The sequence below is a fragment of the Hippichthys cyanospilos genome, chromosome 18 (assembly GCF_059441005.1).
Source record: "Hippichthys cyanospilos isolate Australia breed blue-spotted pipefish chromosome 18, RoL_Hcya_1.0, whole genome shotgun sequence".
In the NCBI taxonomy this organism is placed as follows: Eukaryota; Metazoa; Chordata; class Actinopteri; order Syngnathiformes; family Syngnathidae; genus Hippichthys; species Hippichthys cyanospilos.
In genome coordinates, this window is record NC_142386.1 from 9,400,257 (window position 1) to 9,427,051 (window position 26,795).

Consider the following 26,795-nt stretch of genomic DNA (forward strand, 5'->3'; position numbering starts at 1 on the left):
AGGCAGCAAGAGTGGCTTGTTGCGTGCGAGGCGGGTCAGCAGATGTTGGGCTGACAGTCACTGAAATATTCAGGGACAGACACCACTATCATCACTTTGTAATCTTTGTCCGTATGTTTGCAACGGAGGTAAATGGTAAACATTTCAAACCAATTTCAAGGCAGGGTTTCAAAACACCAGCAGATGGCGTTACCTCATTTTTTTTTAACCCACAATGTAACAGTATTAGAATTTCTTTGATCAATAATCTTGTAAAATTGATCCCTAACGGGGGTGACCCAACGAGGGTGTCCCGGAAAGTAGTCTTTGCTTTCGCCCAGTGAAGTGTAATTGCACATCTACGGCACTAGGTGGGGCAGTGGGATTTCCATTGTCAAAGTGTGTGCCGGTTACAAACCTTTGTGAACTTTTTTTTACCCTTAATCACATTAATAGTTAATGTAAATTAGAAAACTATCAGCACATTGTTTTATGGGTTATTTTTCCAAGTTAAAATATTTAAGATATTGGTGCTCTTGTATTACTGTTCCAGAACAATTTACTTTCATTGTTATTGATTTGATGATTTTTAAGCGTCAGTTAAGTTTGTCAAAAATAATTCTAAATAAATAAGGATTGACATGTCTTTTTTTTCCAGGCACTTCGCTGCACTTAGTTTTTTTTCCATTTAAACTAACCTGTAATCTGTATGAGCCCCCTAAAAAGCCTCTTTGATGTATTATTTTGTCGGCAGGGTGAAGTAAAGCTCCAGGGTCAGTTCTCATTCAATTAATGCTACTTTTGGGAATACAGGCACTAATTGTGAATTCCTGACACTTAAAAGTCAGTGCTGTATATACATTTACGACATGCCTGAATAGTTGGATTTAAAGGTCATGGATTCATTATAACGGGTCTGGTTGAGTGCAGTACACCATAATATATAAATACAAAATATGCATACATACGGCTAGATGACATAACTCACACTAACAATAAAAGTAACAACATGACAATTAGTTATTATTAGCTGATAAAGAGAGCGCAGTTTAAGGGTTCAAACAAAAAAAAAAGCAGAGCACCTCTTAAAAGAGCGATGCAGTCAAATTCTAAAGTAACATTTTAATTCATTAACGTTGCTGCCATCTATTGGTAGTATACGTCATTGCAAGTATGCTGTCTGATATGATAACCGAGCGCCATCAAATCTCCAACTGTAAAATGAAAACTTTATTACAACACAGACAGTGTATATATCCAGTCACTTTCAAAGAATGTTCCTCATACAGTTAGTCCTGAGAAGTGGCGGTGATATAAAACCAAAGTGTTGCAATCCTTAAAACACAGCACATGTCCATTAACATCCATTGGTTCTGGAAACCTCATAACACAGACTAAATCTGAGCATGCCAGACTTCTGGAAACCAGATTATTTTGCATAATAAGGTACTGTACAAACTGCTTTTGCATATTGACATACTATACAAAATAGACAAAATGCCAGCAAATAGTGGGGACTCCACTTCACAGGCTGAGTTCATTTGACCTTGGTGTGGAAAATTAAAGGTGCATGATAAATAAAATGAGGCTTAACCACAGGTCAAACTACCCGGGATTTTTTTTAAATATCTGGATCCCTCATATGAAAAGCACCATCTTGTTTGTGCTAAGGCAATAATTCAAGGAACGGAAAAAAAAAGGCAACTAAATCAAACAGTCACTCAGTTGCCACGGCGACAACTTAAAATTGATGCAATGTACTCATGCCAACTGAGTTCCATACAGGGGCAGATTAATATGCGAACCTCCTACAAATGTACAGAAGATGCCTTCGAAAATCATTCGCACATAGTAAATAGTTGAAATAGCTTATATGCACAGAAACAACTGGAGAAGTTGACAAGACAATGGCGTAAAGCAAAAGTATGTAAAGACAGGTTTTGCAGGATTTCTTTCAAAAATTAACGACTTGAGGAGAAAGGTGACATTTTGCGAGGTCTGGCTACCCTAATAACCACCCCTGGTCACTGCCATCAAGCTTATATTCTTGTAATTGACAATATTTAAAGAAAAAATGTACACATGATCGAAATGACAACTTTAAAAAAAACTGTGGTATGTTAGTGTGATGGAAAGCATAAATAGAATGTATTTTTTTAGGTTAAAAATTAAAAAGTTAAAATGATGTTTATCAGTATCATACGAGTACGTTCGTCCACATGATGAATGAATTTTTACCTTGACCCAAATATCCACGGCCTGGAAATATAGTCACATTGTCCATTGCTTTACAGGACTGAGAGGGAGAAATACGATTATATATATGTATATATTTTTTAAAAAATTAATATGTCTGTCTCTGCTGATGACTGATCTGAATTTCGGTTGCATTTGAGAAAAAAGTATTAAATCCAAAGAATCTCAAAATAGAATTTCATTTCCAGAGGACAATCTTTCTAAAAGAACTAGTGGCGTTTTTACGCATTAAAATATCTTTTCGATATATACTATTGTTATTATATTCATGTGGAAGTATGAAAATAGACAGCGTACACCGAACAACTCTACAATTTCCGTAAACACTAAAATTGAAAAGATGGCAGGCAGGGACTCTAGCCAAATGAGAAAAATATAAAACCAAAGCACATTTAAAAATCTCAACATTCGTCCTATATTTACAAATAAGTGACTTTATACAAATAAAGTCAAAGAGGCTTGTGGTTGTCCCACTCAGTACACACACAAGAAAGGCTTGTGCTGCTGCGCAACGGCTGCGTTGTCGCCTTCTCGTTTGTGAATTTCACACGACTGTTCACTTTTGCTGCGAGGTGTCTTCGGAGGCAAACTTTTGTCTGGGGATTGAGCGCGTTGACCATCTTCAGGGGCGACGCGCGCAGAGCAGTGAGACCTTTTTAACGGAGAAGCCGACTCAGAGGTTCGGTGGTCCACGGGAATTGCACCTTGCTTTTGGAACACGTTGAGTTGCCCGTCTAAGGGGGGCAGCGTTGCCCCCGCGGCGTCTAAGTCAGGCAAGACGTGTGCGGTGGCGCAGAAAGCCGCTTCGTACACCCCAAATGCCTGCTCCAGAGTCTGAGTACGTTCTTTAAGTAGAGAGGAGGCATTCTTTGCTTCATGCTGCCGCTGAAATAAATAACAAAACAAAACGAAAAACTAACATGAAAATTCACTCATTCAATCCCAAAGACGTATTCTGACGTCTTTTAAAAGTTTAGACACTCAAACAGAATAGTGTTGTAGTCAGAATATAATGGTTCATTTACAATCCAAACATACCTCATGTTCCAATTAGCTTGACATATTTCTGATATGCACACTAAAAAGCACATATTTGGGGCAAAAAAAATACCCCACCTCAAGCACTTTCCCCCCCAGACTCGTTTCACCCATATGCACCACAATCCTGAATGGGATAAGTGGCAGAAAAGAATGAACACATGAATGACTATAGGTAGAAGTTAGTTAAAAGACCTTCCATTCTTTTGAAAGACTCTTGTGTCTCTATTCAACTTAATTTGAAAATAATTGGGGGTTATGCCTGTTGTGTTCTTCCTGAGCAAAGTCATACCTTTATGAGCCATGCGTTGTGCAATGGAGCACTGTCTTGATGGAGCAGAAAGAGGGATTCCCAAAACCACAAAGTTAAAAGCATTAAAGTGTTCAAAATTGGTTTGGGTAACACGAGAGGTATTTTGAAATTATGATATGATTGAATGAGCTTTTAGTGTTTTTAATTTGAAACGTAACCCAGCAGTAAGGACTATTCTTTTGTTTTTTATTGACATTGCTAATTAGCAATGGCCGATTCTAGCTTAGTCACTGATAGGTTGACAGTTTCATGAGGAGTCACCTGACTACCACTCCAGGCATGTCCATCCCTCATGTTCTTCTCCATAAATCTCATCTTCTTCATTAAACATGCCATCCTCACGCTCCGCCTGTTGGCCCCGAAAACAAAGAATGATATGATGAACCACTGGCCCAAGCGTTCTTTTAACTTCTGTCTACAAACCTCGATTTAGTAAGTGAGCATACTCAAATATCTCAAATAGCCATACAGATAAAACAGATCCAGTCGGTGACTGGCTCTGCATAAAAAAATAAAAAAAAAAATAAAAAAAAAACAGTGATTGTAGTTCATGGTCTCAGTGGTTCATCCTTAAAACAAAACCCAAGGTGAAGTCAGGATTGAGTTATGATACTGACCTTGGGGACCTCATACATGTTATAGGCGGTTCCCGGGAAGGGAATGTGGTCAATTCCCTCAGCCATGTCCACCACGATCTCATCTCGATGCATCGGGACAGTTGGGCCGCCGCGCTCCTGCAGCGCCAGTACGATGACCGTCGTGTTGTCAGCGCGAAGCATGCGCTCTTTCCAAAATAGTAGCGCTGTGCATCCTAAGCGGCAGGCACATGACATCCCTTTTGGCCCCTGATTGGCAAAAGAGGAATTGTGACACGATGTCCAATTCAACTACAAATCAAGAAGCCAAAAAATGTACTTTATGGTTAGGCTTCGTCCAATAACAAAATTGATGGTTTCGTGTGGTGATAAAAAGTCAAGGTTCCAATAACCGCACCGGTAGTAACACTGCTTTTGTTTTTAGCTTAATCTAACAAAGGGGACCTTTAAACGGAGCAGAATACGATTGACTACTTGCAGAGTTGACGCAATAAGCCGACTATTTGGGAATAAATAGATGGAAATCCCTTTTTTTTTCTTAACATGCATGAAGCATTACAGGGAGGTCGTTGTCTTAACCTCTTCGGACCTAAGCAGCAAGTTGGAGGACATGACACATTTGTATGACCCAAACCAATAAATACACAAAATTTTGATGTCACCGCTTCTGGCAGATGATTGGATGAAGCGTCACCAATCGCCCTCCCTGCCCTTTTAATACCTTACAGATGGCTCTCAAATTGCGACTTTAAAAACAGTATTTGTAAGTACTTGTTTTTGATCCAAAACACAAATGTAAGCACATGCTGGTCAAACAAACTTGCTTTTGGTATAACTTTAAGGGTTACAGGCGATACATTCAAAGTTAAATTAGGATTTTTTTTGTTTTGTTTTGTTTTTTTTCTATTGTGACCCACTGTGCAGAGTTGACTCAACAAGACACTTCTGAAAATAATTAGATGGCATTTGCTGTTTTGTTTTGTTTTTTAAATCTTCTTGGAATGTATTGAAGATAAAGGAGGAGGTCTTTGTCTTGAAAATAGCTTGAATGACTGATATTTTTGCTCAAGGTTATCATACTGTCAAAACCTGATACCGTATTAGCCCATGCCTAGTTATGGCATATGTTGATGAATTACTCACCACCATTTTGTCATGACTATAACACATATTCACAGCATTTTTTGGAGGCATCATATTCCATAGTCCATCACTGCCAAGGATAACGTAACGATGTCGTTTTGGGTCAAGGGTCATTACTGTGGTATCGGGCTCTGGCGACACCACAAATTCTCCACTGTAGAAATCGTAGCTCCATAAGTCACCTTGAAATGGAATATAACGAGTCATTGGCATCCTGGATTATTAAACTGCAGCAGTAGTTAGTTTTACCGAGCGATCGCGCCACTGCCAAGAAAGGGATCTGGTCGATGACCGTACTCCTCCTCACTGGCCCGTTGTGAGTAAGTCGAGGTCTCTTCCATACCACGCGGTTCACCCCAGATTTCTTCATTACACTGCATAAAAGAAATTGAAAATGAACTTTTGCAAAAGTGTGAAGCTAAATGGTTGCTTATCAATATACTGTAAAGAACGCCCATCCGTAGACTAGTGACTAAACCAAAACGAAAAAAAAAAGAATAAAAAAATAGCCAGTCACATTTTTGACCCAGTATTTTCCCAGATTACGAAATCAAAACGTACTGGATCTTTCCAATTTACTCTATATGTTTATTTTCTTATTTATTTTTTGCCCCGACACTTACCTCCCACCCAGTCGCTCGATCCTTTCCTTCTCTTTAGGAAGTTCAGGTTTATGGTCTTGTGTTACTTCAAGTGCCTGAAGTGTTATATCCGATTCATTTTCTTTCACTCCGACGACTACAGCTGAATCTCCCACATGAGCAACATACATGTGAACTCCACGGATCACAATCACACTCGCTGTGGTGCCTGACGTACTGGGCAGGCCTGTAATTGTTTTAGGCCACTCCGCTGCAAAAACAACAAAAGGAGACATTGCCATTAAATACTGTGATGATGCGATTTCAACATCTCAAATTTTTGACGGTTCAATATATTTTAATAAATACTTATTAACATAATGACAATTCAAAATTCTACGTTGCAATGCATTTTATGTCCCTTAACGTGTCTATGCACGGCATTCTGATTCATATTGCAGAAGTAGATTATGAATAAAAGCACCTGTAACAGTAAACAATTAAAAAAAAAAAGTCACCTATTGAGGGATACTGGTAAAAGAAAGATTTATAAAACATGCCCACTAGGAAGACTAAATGCTATTTTCATGCGCAATACTAATCTGAGTATGGTTACTGCCTGTTTGGTTTCTTCCAGATGGCATTTCAAGCTTACGTACTTGAAAGAGGTCACCGCTAATACTAATGTTGTTTCATCTCTTTTTTGCTTTAACTAAACCTCCCATGCACTCCATTGATTATAAGCCACTGTTTTAAGAGCAAGCTTCTCGTTTATCTCCTAAACCTTCAGGATTTATTGTTTTCTGCAAATTTCATGATTGTCATCAACAATACTTTCTTAACTTTTAGAGTGGGGAAAAAGTGCTTAGCATTTTGGAGTTCAACACTAAATTTGTTAACTCAGTTATAAATCACACTTTGGAATCTGACCAGATCCTTATGAATAAAATTAAACTGAAATTTCACTAACCTTAAGGAGTGAAATGTCAATCATGCATCACATCAAAAGAAATTGAAATATATTTTGTAGTGTGATGATTTACATGTCTTTAATGGCTGCTTAATGGCTAATATGGTGTACAAACATGCCAGAAAAAGTTCTTCATCGTTTCCAAAACCAAATGATCCATTAGTTCTTGGACCAAACATTTGCTATCTTGCCAATGCGGAAGGATAGCTAGCATGTTTGCATTCTAATGCGTTGTCAAATAACAAAAACAACTTACATGCCTGAACTTGAGAAGCTGTCCAGTGTTTTCCAAAAACAGAAGTCACATTAAACGGTTAAGAAAACAATCCTGTCATAGTCACATACTTAGCAATAAATTGGCTGTTTTTGTAACGGGGTTTCTGATTTTTGACAGTCTATATTTGGAACGACACATAGGGATATTATTGTTTTGTTGCTCTGGCCCGAAGATGGCCTTCCATTGTTGCTTTTTGTTCCGACTCCTCAAAATAAAAATGACGACAAATACTACATTTTATCAATGCAACGTAACCTAATACATTAGTATTGTAATGTATGTTCAACTTAAAACACCTTCGTACAGCAGCCATGTGGTGGGTCAGTCTCCCCTGGAAGCATACGCTTAATGGAAAATAAACAATCATGAATGCTCATTGTTGCCTATTAGTAATTTAAAGCGTATATAGACACTTATGGCAAAGCTTGCTTTAATTTATAGACTTTTATAAGGCTTTTGTGGGCTAAAGACAGCTCTTTCAAAATTTGGGGTGGCCAGCCACCTGTTCTAACCTGTTTCTGACTTGAGTCATGTGACAAGCCCAAGGTGTGAGTACTGAGCAAATGTGACGTCATTTTCAATCGACATCAAGTGGCAAAATGGCCGCCTGTGAACTTGACTTAATTGGGAGGATTTCGCTGCTTATTGATCATAGACCAAATGCAAAATACACCTGAATATTTAGAATTGAGGGGAAGCACTAGTGTAAGGAATTATTTTTCTGTGACTTGTTCTGTCCTAAACGTTTAAACTAAAGTCAAACATTTGAATACTAGTCTTTTTTTTAAAAGAGACAGAGACATATGTTGCACACATTTACTTAGGTATAAAAAAAGACCGTGTAAGATCGTATGTAACGATGTTTCAAACCTGAGCGTCCAATTATGAAAATATAAGGCTTGGCTTACGTAGTTGTTTCCACATCGCATGGTGGCAGGCGATGAATCCTTTCCGCAAAGCAGCGCATACTTCCGAGTGATCCTTGGACCAAAAGCCCCTTTGTCTTTTTAATAAATCCCACAAATGGTCCCTGGCGAAATGGGCTGCTTCCCGGCCCCCGTGGCCATCAAACACAGCGAAAAACGCCACGGATCTCCGAGTGTCCACTAGGCGCTCGTCGACTTTTTCGTCGGATAGCGGCGCGCTGTGGTCGCCGGTGTCCTCGCTGGCCAGGCTCTCAACCCACATTGCAGACACCGGGCCGGGCTCGCTTGGCACACTTTTGGCCTGGGGAGGGCTTTCCGTGGATTTCGGCGAGTCGTTATCCGCACTGTCGCGTTCCCCGTGCCTGTGTGACTTTGGGTAGTCTTCGCTAGGCGCCGACGTCGGCTCATACTCGATTCTTATCTCGACAACATCCTCCATGTATTTCCTCCCTCCTTGCTCGGAAAACGCACTCATACGGAATATTATTGCATCGTCCATGATTGCTAACACCAAATGCTGCCTACCGAGACAACAAAAGGGCGCACGTAGGGGCTAACTGTAGCTCACGAGCTAAATTTTTGAACCGATTTTGCCGCGATTGTATGGCCGAAGGGTTCCTTCCTTTTTGTTTATCCTCTTTTCGCGTCACGCGTCACACTGTGCGTCATGACGTCACGACGCCGTGCTGCATGTATACTGCACGTACAGGCGGCCTCTCGCGAGGGCAGCCATCTTATGTTGCCACCGAATGACCAACGTCTGGTTAGTTTTCGTTAAAAACACTTTACGTGGCCGTTTTATGCCAGCATCACTATATGGAGAAATGAGGACGGACTTCGCTCATTATTTCGCAAAATAAATAAATAAATGAATAAATAAATAAATAAAAAACAAGATAACAATAATAATCATAATAATAACACACCGGTGTATTATCGTTAATTGTCGTTAATTTTCTTGGTTTGCTTTATTTTCATTTCTATGCAAACGTGTAACTGCCACCGTGCAGTATTTATTTATTTTTTTGTTTGTTTATTTTGACTGGGGGATGATAATCAAACGTATTGTCATTCAATTGAGTTACTGAAGTAAGTTTAAAGGAAACAATTAATGAGTTCTAACAGTTTTTCCGATCACTCAAACTTCAAGTCAACCTATCGATGTCTTTGCTTTTTGTACAGCTCGTTGTACAGGTTTTGCAGCTCGGAGTTGTATGTCGGAGAAATTTAATAATCTCATTATAATAGTGATGACATATGAATGCCGTGTAGGGCTTTTCCCCAGATTGACTGGTACAACCATTCACCACGCTGAATATTCAAGTTCGAGCTCGCTCAATGTGTGGCAACGCAAGATGGCTGCTGATAGCTTCACAATGCCTCGAGATTAGCATGAGTCATCTGCTATCTGGAAAACAGAAGAAAACAGTAGTACTGTGGTAGTCATATCTATGGAAGTGACTCTGTGGATTTGTAAAGTACTTCTTATTTATGTAAAGTACTTTTACCAACGGTACTTAAGCTTGGTTGACATTGGTTTGGCATGTTTAAAAGCATAGAAACTATTTTTACACAGACAATAAGAGCACAATTAAATATGAATTATTAGAATATGACAGCTGTATACAATTTATACAACTTAATATATTTGCTAAATAAATGTGTTATTAAACTTAGTTTCTGGAATTACTCCTGAATTGGTAAAAGTAGGTACATTTTACAATTCCATGTCTTATTTTTTTCATTTCTTGAGAGGGAGAGTTGGTCAAAAACTTTCACTGGACAGCAGTGACCTATAACAGTTATAGTAGTTATACTCTACGGCACCTTTCATTTATATCCTGCAGTGTGATAACTGACATCCGTGCGGGTTTTAAGAGAATTTAGAGATGTTAAACTAATGCTTCGATTTTGCGTTACGCATGATTTCAGTCAGATCCAGTATTTGACTGAGTAGTGCTGCAGTAATGCCATGTGGAGGCAGTATTAAGCCAGACAAATACAGGTTTTATTTATTTTTTCAAAGCTTTAACGAATAGCACACACTTTAAACAATTATGTTCAAATAGTCAAAGCTACTTGCAGCACATTCGTCAATAAACACTATCACACCCTCTCTCAATATGCTAATTTGATTTTTTTTTTGTTGTTGTTGTTCTTTTATTCCATGTTCAGGTATGTGCATGCTTGAGCTCACTCAAAGTGTGTTTAAGAAAGAGCACCAAAGTGAAAGTCAGGAAAGACAGGAGACACATGCTTAATAAACATAACCATTTAATCTTTTCTTCATCCTGGAAGTACCCGAGCCCTGACCTTGACTTTTGCCTTGAAAAGTCCATGGCTCTCTTTGGTTCTTTTCCCTCTCATTAATAGTCCAGGCCTCTGAGGTCCTGTCTGCACATAGGCGGCTATTACAGATGAAGAGGCAAAGTGATTTCCATGTAAATGGTGTCAGAATGCCATTTTCAAGTGAAGCTGCTGAGAAAATGAATTCCTGAAGACGAGACGCATTACAAAGGGGCAATGACACCTGAATTGCATTCTTACAGATTCCCCGTGCAGCTCTTGTATAATGGCCCATCTATAAAAATAGCTTTGTTTGGCTTCTTGTGTAGATGCAGAAGTGTCAGTCAACACAACCAAAGCAGAGGAAGTGGAAATAGGGATTTGAATATTACCATATAAATATGGAAGCAAATCAAACTTAACATATGAGGAGAAACGCACATGCTGAAAACTTTTTCCCCCTGATCGTGGAGGCAACTTGAAATGATTCATTGCAACCAGATGTGATGCAAACAAACAAATTAGATTTGTTATTAGTCTTGCGTATTTGCCAAAGAGACAGGTGCGTCAAACTGATAAAACAAAATAAGATGGAAAACACAAGAAATGTTGACTGTGAATGTGTTGTGACATCCCTATGTAATTTAATAAACTTTGGGACTAAATTTGCATTTTTATGCATGTAACACAATTTTGTAATAAATTGTTCCAATCAATTTGCTCTTTATTTAAAAAGAAAATTATACTATGTATTATACTATGTATACTACGTACAGTATGTATATGAACTGCAAAGACTATGTCTTGTTATTATGAACTTATGAAGTCTGTTCAGTTAAGAGGCATAAAACCAGAAGAGTCCATTGCAGTCGATTCAGATAATAACATTCACATTCCTATAACAGCCAAACAGTGTTAATCTCGACGCGTGTTCATTTTGAGCTGCCTCACCCTGTAACCGAACCGCAGTGGCGATGCAGTTCTGACCAGTTAAGCAAGATTGTTGCAGAAGAAAAGCCTGTTTCCTCAGGAGATGATTATCTGTCCAATACCGCACGCTCAAGCCCACTCCAGCAAGAATGATAGATGGCCATGCTATTGACTTCAGGTTAATTCAAAACCGCACTGTTGAGTGAATTGAATGAATTTAAAGAGATCTGTTCATACTCATACTTTAGTGTAACTCATAGGTTTTTTTCCGTCTTGCAACATTTTCATGACTTTATCTTCGTAATTGAAGACTACTCATAAAAACAGAGCAACTGAGTGGGGACTTGTGAAATACTGATAATTTATTTTGTTTGGGAATTTATTTACCTCTGGGTTCTCAATCTATCAAATAAAATCAGAGTTGCAACAAAGGCTTAATTTAATTATTGATTAATGTGTTGTTTAGTTTCCTCATCAACCCATTCAGTCACAAAAACATACTGTACTGTACTGCTATTTTGCTCCAGACATTCCATCCTATTTACTTACCTTATTTATTTTTCATGTTTTATCTACGTTTTTGGTCAAAGGAGGTTGTAAAAAATTTACAAAATAATTCAAGGCCTAAGTAATGATTTTACCTTAGGTACTAAAATACTGAAGTAATTGAATACTTTTTTACCCAAAGTACTACTTAAAGTAATCTATTCGAAAGTAATTACTTTCTATGCAAAAGTACTACTGCAGCATAGGGAACATTCATTCACTTAAGTACTTTAGTATCTGAAGAAACTAAATATTTTAGTACCTGATTCATTTAGTACTCGCCATTTTTAAACTCCCTTTTAGCCAAATACTGAAAAAAAGTATATATATATATATATATATATATATATATATATATATATATATATATATATATATATATATATATTCCCCCCCCCCCATTTTTTTTCTATTTCTGTAACGCATTATTTTACTTCTTTAGTATTTGAAGTACTCAACTATATTAGTACTTAATTACCATACCAAAAGTAATTCATCATTTTAGTACTCACTTATTTTAGGACCCTAGTTCCTTATAAGTCATTACAAGTATTTATATTTTCAAACAACTTCTGGATATTCTGGCATAGTATATTTATTTACTTTTATTTATTTATTATTATTAGTTATTTGATTGATGATCATATAATTTATACAATATCTCCCCCAATTAGAAAACCTTAACAAGGAGGTTAGACTGGATTTGAATTAACAGCCGATGAGAATGTGTCACAAGACGATAAAGAAAAAGACAGCATCCTTCTCATTTCAACCTCTTGTGTTGGTGTGTGTGTCTATGTGTGTGTGTGTGTGTGTGTGTGTGCGCGTAAGGTTAGATCGAACTGCATTTTCAGATCAATTGTTCTCTTTTGTTGCACACACCATTACACAGCAGAGAATGCATTTATCATTCATTGTGGTCATGTTTTTCTCAAGAAAATCAAATTAAAAAAATACCCCAAATCAATTATAAAGTGATTCAATCAATTTAGGAGCAAAATACACTGAGGTTACACGATGCAGAGACAATAGATAAAAGCTCGAACGCTTATTGATTTCTTGAGCTGCAGACATGTCAGTTTGACCGAAAAAAAAAAAAAAAAGAGCAAGAATATATTTCTCTAAGCTTGCTTTTGCTATCTTCATGATGAAGTAAGGTTTTCTTCTGCATGGCCTGGGCATGCTGGGTTCTCGCTCCCCTCCCCAGTGTGAACCTGGATAAGAAGAAGTAAGAAAGAAATTAATTCAATTTCAGTTGGTGAAAGAGTGAAGCAAGCTTGTTTTGCTGCAGGACACAGTAGGATACATTTCTGCAGTCTGTGTAGTGGTGGCTGTCCATATTAAAATAGTAGCTGCAGGAAAAAAACAAAGAACTCAAAATAAAACCACACGCACGCACAAAAAAAAAAAAAAACACATACAGCATCTTTATCTGAGGATAAGTATCAAAATGCTAAACAGTGATTTCCAAGCAATTGATTAAACAAAAATTAGAAAATAGGTGAGAAATACTCGCGGGCTTTTTTTTTTTTTTTAATTAGATTCCATTCAAATGTTAATTCACAAGACAAACCAACATGTTTCCAGTGCCAGAGAATGTGCAGGCTGCCTTGCAAATGTGCAGCCTTAGGACCCTGAGGAAAAAGTGGACCTAGGTTGCTGCAGAGGTAGCTTTTCAATTTGTATGCACCCCATCTGATAGCGCCTCTTGGATCACAGATGGATTATTAAGGATTTTCCTTCAGTATGGGCAGCTCCTTTTGATTTTCTTACTGTTCTTCTAGCGGGACCACATTGCAGCTTCTTTTTCTCCTTCAACTCTCATTGTGAAACGCTTGAATGTCTGAAATCTGGCAGATTTGATGACACCAATAAATGGAGCTGTAATATCGGAGGACTCACCTAGGAGGGTAAGTTGGGAAGTTGCAAATTTTGTTTAGTAGCTTTATTTAGTTGTCTCTTCTAGTCATGTGGATGATGAGATGATTTAATTCATTTCCCTGCATATTAATACATTTTTTTCTGTTTGTTTTATGCACAAATTTAATAAACGTTTCCAGAAATTTTCCAAAAATAGTGTGTGATATCATGTTTAAATATGATATTTATGGGAAGTTTGTTTGCATACAATTAGGAAATAATTCACAGCACGTTTTTTGTTTTAAAACTTTCACTTGGCTAATTCACACATTTCCTCAAAACCTCTATCTTGCTTAAGGTTATTATTCACATGCATTCTTTGACTTCTGATACAGAAAATCCTTTCGTGGTCTTAAAAACTCAAAGGGATTTAGGCACTTGGATGTGTTGGAATTGTATGCACGCACACACACAATACACACCAGTCAGCCATCACAACTGTTGACTCATAAATCCACAATTAATGCTTCCAATAAATTTGAATACAGAAATTGCCAACTTCCTCAGCTTGTTTCAACTATCCAGCCTAGAATATTTCCACAAAAATCTTCAGATGCATCCAGCATACCTGCTATATTTGGACTGGGATCTACTGCTGACATATTGGGTCATTCATCTTCTGGGACCAGAGGTCAATGCCCCTTGCGGCTGGTTCATCGGATCATCCCTTACAGCCCGAGGCTGGATTGCTCCTCCGCAATGGCTACTCAGCTGAATATGACTTGTTACTACGAGCATTGACAAAGCTGCAGATGTAGTCTATCATACTTTGAACGCCGTTTGTCTTGCTCTGATAGTTCCCCTAATACGTGGAGTGACAGTGATGAAAACATGTATCTGTCACCCCACCTTCACTCCTCCTCCACAAAATACAACAAAAAAAGTGCCACAGGTTGATAGAAAGCTGACAGAAGATATGTTGCAAGATATATTGTTTAATTATTTAGCAGTTTCTTGATTGACAGCTCCGGCGTTTGCATGTGAATTTTGTTCACGTCACATCTTTGAATCTTTCTCAGTAGAACAAGGCTGCCTCCTGCAGTTTCTATTATCAATGAATCATACTTCCTGGTTCTGCCCCCTGCTGCCATTCCGTACTCTAGTGGTGATGACGAATATCACACCCCAAAGACCATTTAATTTGAATTCAGGAGGATTAAAAAAAATAAATAAATAAAAAAAAATCCTGAAATGAGAGCTGCAAATTAAATTGATTATCTTGCAAGTTTTCTTTACTTTGCTCTACTCCCTTTTGGACATGCAATCTGTGCTTTATAATTTGAATAATGTTGACATGCAAGTACATCAATGAAACCCTAAGAAGGAAAATTGTTGACGTCAATTTGCACCATTTTTGAGGGGGAATGGGTGGAGAAAGGTTTTGGCATAGTTAAAAAAACACACACACAGACTGGTCAAAATTGGCTGACAGGTTTTCTCTTTTTTTAATAGCTGCCATTAAATGTTAATGATGTCTATTCATGTTTTCTTTTCTTTTAGTTTTTCTAAAATACTTTTGGCTACATGCACAAAACCTCGAGACTTTTGCTAAAAAGCAAACGCACCAAACCAGGTAAAACCTTACCCAAAAATTAGTGCTGGTCAAATGAAGCTTCATGAAGCTTCTATGATATTTTTTTCCACTTCGAGATGGCTTTTTTATTCCAACTGGTAAAGGACACTTAATACATTTCCACTGCGCTATAATTTATGGTTTAACCAAGACCACCATCTAGAGAAGTGCTTCATGAAGCTTTGGTTTCCCTTAACTATTATTAGTGACATGTGTGTGCTGTGCTAACTCCCACTTAAGGCCAGGGTGAATGAGGTTGGTTAATTCTGATCTGGACTGCATTCAATGTAAATTTTGGACTATAACTTTTTTTCAAGCTAGGCCTGCGCCTTATGGTTCAATGCGGCTTATCTGCATATTTTTTACTAGCCAGCAGGGGGAAATTTCCCGGTACACAAAGGGAAACAGAAGAAGACCTCATCAAAGTATTGGTGAGTTTGAACTGCTATTCTACTCATCACTAGGGGGCACATACCACTAGTAAACGCAAGCTGGCATTTTACTCTTGAGTTGGTGCAGTTTTCCAGCAATCCAAGTGTGTCAGTGTTATGTTGAAAATACGTTGGTGCTGCTCTTCTTGCTAAATGTGCAGGCATGTTCGGTCTGTGTTGAAGGCATGATGTCCCTGTAACCAGACAGTTAAAGACATGCCGAAAAAAAAGTTTTAAAATAATTTACAGTCTCTGGGTCTCTTTTTTTTCTTCAATCACAAAAACCTGGCATTTGAAAAGAGATGTGTGGACTTATTCATCCACAGTTGTGTGTAAAACCACAGGCTCAGCTTCATAATGTAGAGAAAGCCAGTGTGTAATGAATTATGTAGTTTTGCAAATACTGGACGTGCTTTGACATACAACCTATATCATTTTTTATGGGAAATAGTGTTGTGCATGGCTTTATCTGTACAAAAGCAAGTTGGATACGAGTAAAGATGCGGGCAATCGGCTGTTGCGCAGATTGGGGGGTAGGGGGTGCTCCTGAAAGCGGATTCTGGTCACGCTCTGGTGCTTGCAGGAGTATTGTGATCTGTCTGCGGTGCTACAAGGGGAGCTTCTGCTCTTTCTTATTGACAATATGTTAGATGGTGAGCTGTGATTATTCTCCAGCAGTCGGAGGGAAGAAGGAAATCAGCTCTCCCGTCACCTTTGATCAGAGGATTCTGGCCTCGGTTCAACGCGCGAGAAGATGAGTCTAACAGATATTTTGTTATATCTTTCAGTAGGAAACCTTTGAAGTGTGAATGGTCTCTGGCCACTTCATTGGGTACACCTTTACAATCGAATAAGAGTTCATGTGAATGTGAGAGCTTTATCGAAAATTCTACTGATACTACTCATAGTGGGGATTATTTTGGTCAATTCGAAACCAGAACCAAACAAAAACAGCCGCTACGTGTTGGCATGCTACTGGAGATGAACAAAAGCCACATTTTGCTAGCCCCAGGATGCATTGTGGCTTTTTTTTCTCAGGAATGCTAAAATATTTTAGAGTATCACATTTAATGCTTGAAGTCTCAATTATTGAATGAAAATAAATTAAAAAAAACTTTGAAGTTGTCCTCCATATTTATTTCTCAGTATAGTTTACGAGTCTAGTTTCCTATTATAGTTCTCAAGTCGAATTTCCACCTGTAGTTTACGATGCTCGCTGTAATTACGCTGGGGTTTTGTGCATAAAACATACTTTCAACTTTTCCACTTGTGTCCTGTCTGCTTCTGGTTCCAAATTCTGATGAAAAAGTATATTTTCTACTTCCTGACTCAACTTTCCAAGTCGAGTTTCAAGTCTTCTTTCTGTGTCTAGATTTTATGTCCAGTTTCTGACGTTCGCTTTGTTTGCATTGAGGTTTTGTACATAAAGCCTTTCTATTTTTCCACCTCCATTTCCTGTCTGTTTCCAGTTCCAAATTCTGCTCCTCGTGTGACGGTAGGGCCAAAAAAGTATACTTTTTTTTTTCCAATTCTACTTTCCAAGTCTAGTTTTCGATGCTACTTTCTGTTTGAAAGGTTTACTTTGTGAGTCTACTTCCCAGAGGTTAGATTCTCGAATCTAGTGTCAGATTGTGTCAATGTTCCAAGTCCTGTATACCAGGTCAAGTATCCGATACTTAGTATGATTACAATGGATTTTTGATAATAAAAACCTTTTAATTTTCCAAGTCAAGTCAAATTAATTTTTTTGTCTACTTCCTATTCATGTCTGCTTTTGGGTCCAAATTCTGCTACTCAACCGACAGTATAAATTTACTTTTGCCTTGTCATTTAATCCACATGCCAGCTTCCTCTTGTCAAGTCATTTAACCTATCACAGCTACACTTGGAGGTTAGTGTTGTTTTTCCACTCATTCGCATGATTATTTTCGGATCTGCATTGCAGATTTATCTACGCAACATTTCTGACATTCTCTTAGGTAAAGCATGTTTTGCTTCTCTAAATCGTGTAATGATCCAACTATCAGCCACATTTAATTTTCACCAGCCTCTAAAATGCAATATCCCATGCTCAAATATATACTGAATTTTGAGACAGGAGTGCTGAATATTAATATTCATACTCAATATGGTATAGCTGTTGGATATTATTCTTTCTGCCTCAAAGCGTCTTTATGAGATTCTTTTATTGATGTGTCGAGCATGCTGATATGCCATGCTGCTACATTTGTTGACAAGATTCCTCACAATCTCATTAACCAGATCCAGACTATAGCACGTTTGCGAGAGGTACTTGCTTTTGATCTATGCAACACATTTACATCCATATAGCCTACAGCTGCTTTGCGGCATTGCTTACATCTCCCAAACAGTTATGGCCTCTACTCATCAATGGGTGGACACTTCTTTTGCTCAAGTATTTTGGCATATTTGTAGTACTGGCTGTGGATGTTCATTTTGCAGAACAATTAAAGTGGCACATGATGATGGTGGGCGGTGGGCGCCAAGACATCCCGGGAATCTGGCTGTCCATCAGACAGACGGGATGAGTTGCAAAGCTTTCTGAAGCACAGATGGCTGATCAGAAGAACTGACTTATTATTTCTGCTGCCTGTAGCTGTCCAATTCCCTTTTCACTGATCTTACGTACATTTCAGAGTGCTTGGAAATATACAGTTTCGAGAGAAAGTGTCTCTTCCCTTTGGGATTGTCTGCGTTGCAACATGGATTGCTCATCAAATAAAAACAGAGAAATATCTTAAAGTAATTTCCATTTACTGAACCTAATAAGTACACACCATTGTGCAAGTTGGAAAAAATAATGAATAAAGGTTAACTCTCATTTGGCAGCAATAGCCTCAAACCTAACATTTCCAAAGTCATACCTGCAACACATGAATTCTTGTTGCATCATTCATCGTCTGCTAAGCAATAGTCTTATCAGGCCTTCTACTTTGGTGTTTTTCCTCTGAGCGGTGGTTGCATTCATACGTACGATATGGCATGAGTTTCTGCCAGTTGCTAAGGTAAGAATGAGACATATGGTGCATTCAGAAGCAGTCAGACAATTCAAATTCAGATAAAAAAAAAGACCATTATGGATTAAACGTGAATAACTGTAGTAATACTACTACTACTATTACTACTACACATAATTGTTACCAATGCCATATTATAAATGTTGCTATTGTATTATTGCTTTAGGTCCCTGCGATCAACCTAAAAAAAAAAAAAAAAAAAAAAAATATATATATATATATATATATATATATATATATATATATATATATATATATATATATATATATATATACATATATATATATATATATATTTTTTTTTTTTTCTAAATCATTGGCTTAATTTAAGGCATTTCATTTGAGGCGATTTTTTTATTTTTAATTTTGTGGAACATTTATTAGGTTAATCCCAGGGACCTGAAGAGCCTTATTGGACTGTGAATATTGGTTATTGGTTTTTCAATAAGATACCAATGTACAGTGAATGTCTGATTGAGCAGATGTATAGTATATTTGAGCATGCACTTGGAAAGATAAGTAACTGTGAAGCTGTAGAAATCTGCATTTTTTTCACTTCGTAAGGACGTGATCAGACTCAAAGAGAAAGAATCAGTTCGACTACATGCTGTGCAGGATTTAGAAGGAAGTCCAACCCTCTTTCTCAAAGAGCCTGGCTTTGTATAGTACATGGCATGCAAAACCGATGGTGTGAAAAGTTTATACTTCATGAGGCTCTATCGATTCAATGGTATTGAAATTTTTCATTGTTTACAGACCGCATGTTCTTTCCTAACAACTTATTCAAATGTATTTGCTTCCAGGGTCCATTAAGTCCCAATTAAAGGCACCGCCAGGAACCATGCAGGCTCTTCCCACCACATTCATTCTGATCAGCCTTCTTGGTGTGGAGCGAGTGGAGAGTGGCCATGCCGTGGACCGTTTGCCAGGTCAGAAAATGTTCCATGAGAAAGCACATGTGCTCAAGTATGTCCAAATTGCTCATTTGACATATGTGTTCGACATGAAACTTTGTTAGATGAAGTATTAGCACTTATCACATTAGACACTGAAAACAAGTGTTTCTGCAAATACAGTCATACTGTATATAAGATCACCCAGTATATCAAGTAAATAATTAATTTTGGTTGAAACCTTCAAAGAAGTATTTATTTACCAAGTGGATCGATATTCGTATCACTCGTATCGTACTTATATGCACATATGTGTCAATTTAACTGCATCCTTCATGAAAGCCCTAATTAAAATTAAGACGGTTTATATTTAAGAGGAACGCCGTGCCTCTGTTCATCAATGTGGGTATACTGCCCTCTTGTGGTTGAGTAGGGGACGCAAGGCTTCGTGTATGTCTGTTATTAAAAAAAAAAAAAAAAAAAAAAAAAACAACGCCCTATACTGTATTGTTATTAATGTCTGATTGTAAAGTGTTCTTGGCGTAAATAAAGTTGATGTCGAGTAACGTTATATCTGGTTATTAACCTTTACATAAAACATATTATTAAACAAACATGTTATATATCAAGCAGAATCATGGATGAACACGTTTGGAATTGTTTTCGATTTTCTGGGCACATAAGATTGTACTTCACTCTGACAATCTGTTCGTGCTTATTTCTTGCATCATATATCACATATTCATTTGATGATTTTATTTTTTTTAAACAAAAAAGTAAGTTTAGAAAATTCAGCACTGCAACAATTCTATTTGTTTCCTTGTGTGTGCTTTACAAGCAGACAAATACAGAAGAAACCGTGATGTAATGACCCAAGAACCCCAAATGGAAACTGCAGCAGACCAAGACAGCAGTTATGGGTATAAAGGTAAAGTCCAACTTTGTCTCCATTTTTTTTTTTTTAATCCGACAGTCTTAATTGTCTTCCCCTTAAGACTCACCCATTTCATTTGTGTCCACTGTTTTGTCCGGTTTGATTCAGCAAGACTGCAAAACTTAATTGCATACCACCCAAACACGAGGCCTCATTTAAAAGGCCGGCATGTCCTCTGTTAAGCATGCTAGGACTTAGTATGGTAGCTCGAATGAGTAAAAGAAATAGACCAAAAGAAATATACACCACAGTGGACACAAATGAATGTGCTTGGTCCCAGGATTTCCAGGAATGGGACTTGTTCTCATGTGCTGACAGACAATAATACCACTTAGTAATAGTTTAGCAGCTGGACACATCCAATGTTGTGTCTACAACCAACAAAGGCCCATTGTGCCAAGAGACAAGCATTTGCGCAATAATGGTAAAAAATAATGGGTGTTAATATGATGTAGATGTAGTTTACGGAAATACAAACTCAATCAATTGTAAGGTGCTATTTTCACGTAAATAAAAAACTAAAGCCTGTAGTCTGAAATGTCTCGACACAGTGGCCAAATCTTTGCTCTTGCTGGGGGTGAAGCGACAGTGAAACAGGCCAAAAACCCGATTTGGCTAATGAGTTATTTTCCAGGTAGATTTTTCTGTTTAATTTATTCACTGACGGCTTATTTTAAATGGATTTTGATGTCCATAGCTGTCAATGTTAGTGAAGGCAATAAAGAGAGAATTTATTATTATTAAAGAGCCTTTTTACCACGTTGCAACCTTTAAAAAAAACACCATCTAAACTAAAGCATGCACAAGCTATTTTTCATGACTGATGAAATCGTTTTGATCTCCCTTTTTTCTCCTCTCAAGATGAAAAAGATTTTTGTTTTAAATTTGAGTCTTTATGCCCCAGCCAGGAGAAAAAAAAAAAAAAAAAACGACAGGGAGACTGTAAGAACTTGAAAGGCTCTTCATTCTTTAAAGAGTGAAACGAGACTGGCTAGCATGCTACTCATTTGGAGAGAGGCAGAGAGTAGAAGAGATGCAGCTATTGCATCAGAATCCCCTGCTGTGATGCGGGTGAGGAATGTGAAGCTTCTTTCATTTTGCTTCACTGCTTTGTATGACCCTGAGCTACTAATTGATGTGCAGTGACAGATAGGCACGGATATAAATGAGTGAAACAAACTGAAAAAGCCAACCAACTGTCACAGATAAGGAACAGGGAGGGCGGAAAAAGTACACTGAACATGAAAAAACAATTAAGTGAGCAACGCCGTTGGCTAGTGCTCTGGATTAATCATGAAGATTTGCATTTATTTTGTTGTCAGAAAGATAAGATTTATGGAAAAATGCGCATGGTTTATTCCATCATACGGTATGTACTTCTGAGATATTTATTTTGAAATGAAAAATAGGTCTCAGTCCCTGGCACAGTCTTCTCAAAATCATTACCGTTTCATGTTTTGTGTTGCCATGAGGACAGGCATGTCTTTGTGTCACAATATTTTCACCATCTGTTCCTGGAAAATATTCCACTGCTTTGAAATGTGAGCAATGGTGTAAATATTAGTCTGAATTCATCAGGCCTGCTTTTGGCATCACACCTGTTGTTGAGGCGACATGGTCACAAAGACACACACTCGTTATATCTGTTATTCTTGTCAGTGTTGAGAAATGTTGCAAATTACAGGCTTGTTAAACATCTTCAATATAAACATGCCAGAAGGCTATATACTATATTAAAATCTATAGCTCCTATAGTGAGGGTCATTCAACCATTCAAGAGCAGATGGTGTTGTGGGCGGAAAAGTGTCAATGGGTATCTGGAAAAAAAATTGTATAACTGCTATGTACGCCTACATGCACTCAAATAATGAAAAATACATATTATTCTGTAAATGTATAAATCTCATTTCATTTAGTTTTACCATTGATTATCAAGTGAGGTAGGGGTATGAAGAAAATCATATAATCTCATTTTTAATCTTTATGCTTTCTGTATGCTGATTAGATTACTTTTTATACATGTCTACGTATGTTGGAAAACAAAGATCAACCAGGATCAACTCTGATTGGCTGTCCATGTATTTGCCATAACCTGATAGGCTCCTGTTGTGGGTGAGAGGGCAAAACCAGAAGCAGAAGACGTGAAAATGGAAGAGCATGTGAAAGTTGTTGGTCAGATGAAAAAGTAGAGTGGTATAATTTTTCAGACGGTAAACGGACTTTATATATAGCACTTTTCTACCTCGTGCACTCAAAGCGCTTTACACTAACTAGTCATTTACGTACTGATGATGCAGCATCAAGAGCAACTAGCAGAGTACATTTGACCTTCTTGTGGTTAGTTTGCATTTGCTCCAGGTAGTTTGTCCCACATTACAAAAACATGCATTGTAGGTTTATTGAAACCTTTAGATCGTCTTTGGTTGTTTGTCTACTTATGGGCTACGATTGGCTGGTGACCAGTCCAGGGTGTACCAAACCAAATATCAGCTTGGGTAGACCTCATCCTCTCATCTGTGACCCAAATGACTTGCAGCTGTATATAAATTAAGAGCTGGCTAAATTATGAGCATTTTCTGTGCGCTACGCTGAATTTGAAGTGACTAGATTAAAAAAAAAGAAAGAATGGAATAATATTAATTGGAGAAAAAACATTTACAATTCAATAGGATTCTCTATAAACAAAGATTCAGCTTTCAACCTTTAAAAATAATCAATGACTAATTGGATCATAGATAGTTATGGTATTGTTAAAATCTCAATATTGCGTTCAGCCATTTTGCTCTCTCATTTACTCAACCAAGAATACGTTTACTGTGTGAGAAATATAAAAGAATAGGATGGTTAAGCACAGCGCTTTCCTCACTGAGTCTTTTCTTCCTCTAGGGGGAGTGCTAACATTTTGACAAGAACTGATTCCTACATCTTGCTAGATTATGACTAGATTGAAGGGAAAATTAGTTCCCTCGTTTAAAGATGCACTTTTCATTCATTTAAGCTTGTGTGATGGTTTCAACATGAGTCATTTCGAGGTATTAAATGTTCAACAGCATTTCAACTGTAATGCAATTCCAATCATATGTAATTTCCCCAATGGCATACTGAGGGGTCAGGAGGTGAGAACGTGAATCGATTTTTGGTCATCTTGAGAAGCACAACACTGCTGGAGACTGGGGGTCATTATGATAACCCCTTTTTTCCTATGAAGTACAGCTTGAGCACAGCTGCATCGTGATTTAGTATTTTGGAGAAAAACAAAATATACACGTTTGAGTAATGTGCAGAATAATGTCGCTTGGAGCATTAATGAAAAAGCATAATAGTTAAACCACCCCAAAATAAACAAATAAAATCTGCAATTTTTTTGGCTTCTAAACATTTTACACGGTTGTATTTAATTGTATCTTTACAAGAGTCCCTTTAAAGCTTTTAACGGACTTGAAATTTATTAATTTCATCATTATGGATACTGCAATAGTTAATCACGGATATGATGCACACTGCAAAATAATTTTGAATTAGTTGCGTTTTCTCAAGCGGTAGAAAAGAGTGTTCGAATTCCTGGGTGGTTGAAAGTGGAATCTCTTGTCCTGTAACCAGTTCTCCTCGCGTGCGCACTGACGACGCAGACGCACAGCAGCAGCTCATCCAAACAACGCCGCTTCCACTTTCGCAGCAGTCTCGCGTGCAGCTTCGCATTCAAACCGCGCACAAAAGTGGTTGCAACTACATTTCAATTCTCTCATCGCTTCCACGCACGAAATGACAGTTGGACTCGGGCGATGGATGCAGTCAAGTTCTTGTCGCTCTTCCGAAGTGGGGAATTAGCCCCGAGTGGAGAAAAGACAGTTTGTCTCCAGTGGGATACTTCATCGAGAATTCATCTGAACTTTAAACGGGCATCTCACCGCGAGGAGTGGCTCTGAGGTTCCTGATCGAGTTATTTGATGCAAGTTGACCAGAGAAGTTGGGATTTAGATGAACTAATTGCAGCGGATCACGCCTTCAAAGTCTGGAATACTCCAACTGTCGCTGCTGCTTTGAATGATGCCTGCGTGTTTCAAACGGATTTACTGGCTTTTGGCATTTCTGCACTTTTCTTCAGGTATCTACTACACTTTTTTGGGGAGCGTTATGCTTTGTTAGGAGGTGTGAATGGGGTTAATGATGATATGAGGCGTTTTGAAAATGTAATTTAGTGCATGAAAAGACCGTCATTCGTCATTAGAAGAGGAGTAAAGCAGTGGTTCTTAACCTTGTTGGAGGTACTGAACCCCGCCAGTTTCGTATTCACAATCCCCAAACCTTCTTTAGTGAATAAAAATGATTTTTTTCAAATTTAAGTTGTGTTTTTTCATTTTAGGTATAAACACTTTATATAAAGACCAAAACCAACACAATGCACACAAACTCATCAAATGTTATTGCCCCAAAATAGTGTGACTTCTGCTATTGCCTTTACGAGAACAGTTCAGATATTTGTGGCTTCACTTTGGAAAGTGTCACTCTCATGTCATTTTCATAGCAAAGTATGTTCCCTCTCTTTGTATTTTATGTTCAGCATCCATGAAAAGTATCGCTCTACAAGATATTGTATTAAAACAAACTCCATGGCCGACCACTTTCTTTTTTGCACTACATAGTATGGAGTAAAACAAAGACAGAAATAACACGACGTGCTACCACGTCAGTCACATGTTGACTGCTGAATTCCCCGTAGCATTGATTGGCCAAGCAATGTAACGTGATCATCTGCAGTCAGTGATGGCCAAACGGGGTGTGTCATCACAAATTGACATGATGAGTCGGGTTTGTCTTGACCTCTGCAGTCGAGGCTGCACTCAACCACTAGGATTCAATAGAACCCACGTTAAGAGCCACTGCAGTGTATATATATATATATATATATATATATATATATATATATATATATATATGGGGCCATTGCATCAGTATGTGCCCTCAAGTGCCCCTTGGTATCAATCCACTATATTTCTTGCAAGCCTCCTTTAATCAGCTCTTTTCTCACTAGAGGACGTTAATTGCCGTAATAGGTGTGAACGGGGGAAAAGATTTATGTGAAAGTATGTTTTATGCATAAGAGCATTGGCATGTGTAACTCCCTCCTATCTACAGTCTTCAGTGAGTGCATGCGGCACAGGAGCTGCTGGTTAATGAGGAAGACTGCATTGCAACAGTCCCTTAGCACCAGTCAAACCAGTACATGTATGGTATTTTAACAGGATGGGAAATAAGGCCCCTGTGTCCTGTCAGAGTGGGCTCATTATGAGAAAGGGTTTGAAATTTTCAAGGGTTCATCCTAAAGGCCCCTTAACTATAACAACAACTCATTATTTGAGATTTGTGTTGTATTTTTACAGAATGGGTGTGTCACCTTTGTGTGGCATAAATAATGGAATACACTGCGAAAAGTCACATTGTTGGGATTGAGGTGAATATATTAACTCTAGTCCAGACATTCAATTCTAGTTTCTTACTACATATTTAAAAATTGTTTTTTTCAATTGTTTGCTTAAAAAGGTTCTAAATGGGTGGCCCTAAATGAATTAAGCACTAAAATTATCAATACTTTAGGTACCTAAGTACCAAGGTAATCGATTACTTTAGGTAAGCCGTACTAAATTAATCGATCACTTCACATAATTAAGTACTAAAGTAATTGATGACTTCATGTAACTAAATTCTAAAGTAATAGATTATTTCAGGTACTAATTAACTAAGATAATGAATTATTGATTCAATTGCATGTAGCTACTTCTTATTGTAAAATGTTTTGATGGTGCATCATTTGTTGACAAATTAGAATTTTGTCAGTTTTGGAAGACAACTGGTGAAAGGAAGTGGACATATTAGTAAATATCATTCGATTCTGATGTTGGTTATGAGTCTTCAAGCTTTTGGGTCTGAAGTCAAGCACTGGCAAAAGAGGAAAAATTTTCCTGTTTGCACCTGCCTTCATTCCGTCTGCACAGACAAAGACAGCTGTCAGTAACATTCGCAGTGGCAGCAGATTGTTTTATTCACCGTAAATGTCAGACACTGAGTGATGGGGTTATTTAGTGCAGCATTTTTGGACGGAGGGATTTATCAACTTCAGAATAGCTGGGGGTTGATTAGTAATGATTTTATTTTGCATACATTGCA

The 26,795-nt window shown here is 37.8% G+C and overlaps 2 protein-coding genes across 4 annotated transcripts in view; one reads left to right on the forward strand and one right to left on the reverse strand.

Moving 5' to 3' along the window:
* Window positions 1–1,188: 1,188 nt before the first annotated feature.
* On the reverse strand, window positions 1,189–8,725 carry LOC148408876 (protein phosphatase 1D-like). 2 transcript variants are annotated; one of them, XM_088441763.1, is made up of 7 exons: window positions 8,062–8,725; window positions 5,949–6,177; window positions 5,575–5,699; window positions 5,326–5,507; window positions 4,204–4,431; window positions 3,848–3,935; window positions 2,974–3,120 (listed from the first exon to the last, which is right to left on the reverse strand). In XM_088441763.1, the coding sequence occupies exons 1-6, from the start codon at window positions 8,576–8,578 to the stop codon at window positions 3,852–3,854; spliced, it is 1,365 nt and encodes a 454-aa protein (XP_088297889.1). In that variant the 5' UTR covers window positions 8,579–8,725; the 3' UTR covers window positions 2,974–3,120; window positions 3,848–3,851. The 2 variants fall into 2 exon arrangements, with proteins under 2 accessions (XP_088297887.1, XP_088297889.1); XM_088441761.1 differs by lacking the exon at window positions 3,848–3,935 and having other exon boundaries at window positions 1,189–3,120.
* A 4,892-nt stretch (window positions 8,726–13,617) lies between these two features.
* The window catches only part of LOC148408877 (roundabout homolog 1-like), a 96,106-nt gene continuing 82,928 nt past the window's right edge, over window positions 13,618–26,795 (forward strand). The window contains exons 1-3 of one of the 2 annotated variants that reach the window (XM_088440942.1): window positions 13,618–13,751; window positions 19,607–19,732; window positions 20,538–20,624. In XM_088440942.1, the coding sequence (XP_088297068.1) occupies window positions 19,645–19,732; window positions 20,538–20,624 (175 nt within the window). In that variant the 5' untranslated portion in view covers window positions 13,618–13,751; window positions 19,607–19,644. Of the gene's footprint in view, window positions 13,752–19,606; window positions 19,733–20,537; window positions 20,625–24,300; window positions 24,736–26,795 lie in introns of those variants that run through there. The other variant, XM_088440943.1, reaches the window with a different exon arrangement.